This window comes from Heliangelus exortis, chromosome 5 (genome assembly GCF_036169615.1).
Source record: "Heliangelus exortis chromosome 5, bHelExo1.hap1, whole genome shotgun sequence".
NCBI classification, from domain to species: Eukaryota; Metazoa; Chordata; class Aves; order Apodiformes; family Trochilidae; genus Heliangelus; species Heliangelus exortis.
The window spans coordinates 11,136,887-11,140,818 of NC_092426.1; the positions used below are offsets into that span (position 1 = coordinate 11,136,887).

General features: G+C 60.7%; 1 protein-coding gene across 1 annotated transcript; it reads right to left on the minus strand.

Moving 5' to 3' along the window:
- Positions 1 to 518: 518 nt before the first annotated feature.
- On the minus strand, positions 519 to 2,310 carry DIO3 (iodothyronine deiodinase 3). The gene has a single exon (XM_071745571.1). It carries the CDS (start codon positions 1,959 to 1,961, stop codon positions 1,137 to 1,139), a length of 825 nt encoding a protein of 274 aa, XP_071601672.1. The 5' UTR covers positions 1,962 to 2,310; the 3' UTR covers positions 519 to 1,136.
- Positions 2,311 to 3,932: the final 1,622 nt, after the last annotated feature.

Consider the following 3,932-nt stretch of genomic DNA (forward strand, 5'->3'; position numbering starts at 1 on the left):
GGTCGCTCTGCCCACGGACGAGTTCCGGCTCCGGCACCGCCGGCGTCCCCGGTGGGACAGTTCTCCGGGCCAGGACGACTTTTCTCCGCCTATTTTTTTGGCCGGGATTCACTTGCCTGCACGGTGCCGGACAGCCCTGCACCTTCGCACTCCAGAGGCTCACCCTTAGGGGCGGCTCGCCGGGGCCAGAGAGGGAGTGTCACAGTCCTCCAGGACAGTCTTTATGACTATGACCACCCATATACTCCCTCCCCTGAGGGCCCCAGAGGTTTGGATTTTCCCCAAGGGACGTCCAGTACCCTCCCTTCTCTTTTGAGTCGCAGGCAGTGCGTCCTCCTTTCGCAGCGGAGCGAGAGCCCGTCGCCGGGCGCGGCAGCGGCTCGCCGCCCCCCAGCCCCCAGCAGCGCATCCTCTCCTGCCGCTTCGCCTTCCCCTCCTCGGCAGCGGGGAGGGGATTGCGAGACAGGCAAGAGAGAAAGTGAGTGTAGCGGTCCGGAGATAGAGAGAGGCAGTCAAGGTTAGACGTGTATTTACTCAACCTTTATTATTTTTAAAAAATCATTAAAAAAAAAGGTGAACGAACGTCTTACAGCCCCCCCCACATAAATAGGACATTCCGTTCAGCTCTGGCTATTGGCAGTTCTAGTACTTGACAACATCAGACGCGATTTCCTGGCATTAGAGAAACCCATTTCAAAATCGGTCATCACAAAGAAATACTAGAAATCCCAGTTAGCACTTGCTAGGCAGCACGGAGCACTTGTACACAACTTTTCAGAAACACACCCGCGCACACACGCAGCTAGGAACAGATCCCGTAGGAAGAGAGCCTCCTTAAAAAATAGTAAACGCTTCTCGAAAAAAAAAAAAAAAAAAGAAAGAAAGAAAAGAGAGTTATTTACAAAACGCACATGGAGAGAAATACAGTATTGACAGAGCGTGGCTGGCAAATCAACATGATTTGAATAGAGAAAGGACTATGGCACATCTTGCTTGAAATCTCGCACAGCAGCCTCCTTCGAGTGTCCCCGGGGAAGGCAGCTCCTGCCATCCGCGTCGCAATGCCCTCTCCCTCCTCACCTCTCCTCCCGCCCTACCCTCGCCTCTCCACCCCTGCACTTCTTGCCAGGTCCTTTTTACACTTGGATGACCACCGTGCTGGGGCTCTGGAGCCGGGTTTTGTAGTGGTCTAGCCAGGTCCTCAGCTCCGAGATCTTGTAGCCCTCTGGTCCTCTGCCTCCCTGGTACATCACCTTCTCCTCCTGGATGATGTAGAGCCTCTCGAAGTAGGCACCGTAGGCGGCGCTGGAAGCATTGTCCATGGTGTCCACGGCTAGGGGGCAATCGGGCGCCCCTTCCCTCATCAGCTGAGCTGCCCGCAGCCTGTCCTGGAGGCACTGGTGTTTGGGGATGCTGTAGGCTGCGTCCGAGCTGACCCAGCCGTCGGAAGGGTGTGCTTCTTCTATGTACACCAGTAGGAAGTCAGCAATGTCCACGAAGTGCGCGGCCAGGCGCTGGAACGACCTAAGGCGGGCCATGAACGGGGGTCAGGTGCAGCTGCCGAAGTTGAGGATGAGCGGTCTCTTGCCGCGGGCGAAGTCAAGGATGCGGAGCCTTTTCTGCCCGTCCAGCTGGATTACCTCGGGGTTGGGGGCTACGGAACCCACGTGCGCCGACTTGAAGAAGTCCAGCTTCTGCCCGTGCCACACGGCTTTCAGCGACTCCAGCGTGAACATGCGGTTGGAGTCTGACACGCAGACCGGGGGATCGTCGGGGGGCGGCCCCTCGCTGGCGCTGGCCGCCTCCTCCGCCGTGGGCATCATCAGCATCTTCTTCCTAATGCACAGAAAATCCAGAAGCCAGAGCATCACGGCGGTGAGCAGGAAGCGGGGGAAGAGGAGGATGCAGGCGGCCGCCTGGGTGAGCAGCTGCAAGGTGTGAACGCCAAGGGAGTGGAGCATCGCAGCGGCTTGTGCTGCAGGGCGCTGGCTGCCTGGGGGCCCCCACGCACCCTGCTTGCTGGGGTCTGTGCAGCACAGCTGAGATCCCGCTTCTCTTTAAGCCCATTTTATAGTCAGGGATTTAAATGAAAAGTGACTCCACCTCCGGCCAGAACCCGCCCCTCTGGAACTTGAGCCTGGGGATTACCTACCCCTCCACTCTAATGACCTAAAAATACACAGACAAAAGGGGAGAGAGCCCCGGCGGGAGCTGCGAGGGACGTGCAACGAAGCAGGGAGCAGGCGCTATCAGGCACCAGCAGAGAGTCGGAGATAGGGCACCGCCGGGGTCCCCGGCCGCAGATAGCGGCAGGCGCTCACAAACAGCCCCGCCAAGGACAATGCAACAGGCGCAGCCCGACCCCGGCCCGGCCCGACCCCGGCCCGGCTCCGCACGGGCTGCGCGAGCACGGGGACGGCTCCGTGCCGGAGCGGCAGCGGGGGCCGTCCCGGCAGCGCCTGCAGGTGGCAGGGACGGGCCGCCCGCGCCGCCTCCATCCCTCCCCTCCCGGCCAGCCCTGTCACCCCCGGGCACAGCCCGCACCCCTCCACACGCCCCGGCGCCGCGGGCGGGGTATCCGGGGCTCGAACCCGAGGACACACCGCTCTCGCATCCTCCCGCCTTGGCGGCGGGACGAGAGGCGGCAGCTGCCGCGGCCGCGGGCACCACCTAGCCCCGCGGCGGGCGAACCGGGCCCGGGCCTTAGCGGCGGCAGCTCCCGGCGCGGGAGGGGGCACCAGGTGGGCGCGGGCCGGCGGGCATTGCCCCGCGGCGGAGGAGGGGCGCGGGGCGGCGTTGTGGCCGCTAGGGGGCGCTGTTGCCCGAGAAGCCGAGCGGCGGCGGCTGCGGGCGGGGGGAGCTGCGGACCCTGCCGCCCCCCGGCCCGGGCGTGTGCGCACCCTCGCAGCCTTGCCCCGGCCCCCCAGTCGGAGGGGGCGTCCCCGTGGCGTCAGGTCTCCCCTAGAGGAGCGGGTCAGCCGCTTCTCTCCCTCGGATCGTCTGTTGTTGTCCCAGGGACGCACCGGGACCTGGGGGTGTCTCACCCGGTCTGCTCCTGCCCGCTCATCTCCCATGCCCTGGAGTTGGGGCTCTGCCCAGACGGGAGGGCAGCGGGGGCAGTGATGGGGACAGTAGCAGACTCAGGAGAGCGCTGCCTATGCCATGTTCCCAGTGTCCTGCCGCACCCAGGTGAGCCGTGAGTCGGATGGTCAGATGGCTCCTTAATTGGAGATCTGGCAGGAGCCAGCAATTTTTTTTTTCTCCGTTGTCAATTGAACTATAAACACAAGCTGCTCACGTGAGTAGGTCTAGCAAAGTCCTTACACAGGTGGCTGAAGTGTCACCTCATGGGCGTGGTCAGGTAGACCTCTGTACTGTACCCAGAGGGGATGTATAGCGGCTGCTTTGAGGTTGGGTCGGTTATGTATTAGTAGGAAATTGCTTGAAATACGCGGAGCTGAGCACAGAAGGGACACCTTCAGTCTTTGCCCAGTCAGGAGGAATTTTGTGGCCTGTAAATTCCTTTCTTGCTGGACTAGATGGGGACCTGTCGCAGAGGTAGAGAGCTTAGATCTTATATGGTGTACAGACACAGCCCTAGACAATATATCACAGCTCTGCTCACAGCCTTGTCACTCCAATGATGCAGGGTTCCCAGCTTGCAATGTGCACATCGTTTCCTCACCAACTTCTTCAGAAGTTGTCCAAAATGCTGAACACTGCCCTCTGCTACACAAATATAACTCATGCATCTCTGAGCTGCTGTTAGGACAGCTGCTGCTCGCCCAGGTGCCTGCCAAGCTGACTTCCGTGACACACAACCCAAGAATACAATGTGCCTATGGTGTCCTGAGCACTCCATTTCTGCCTGTGGCCTCTGCTGTGTCTTTGGCTAAGCATTCCCAGAGGCTTTGCAACTCTTTCTGGGTGCA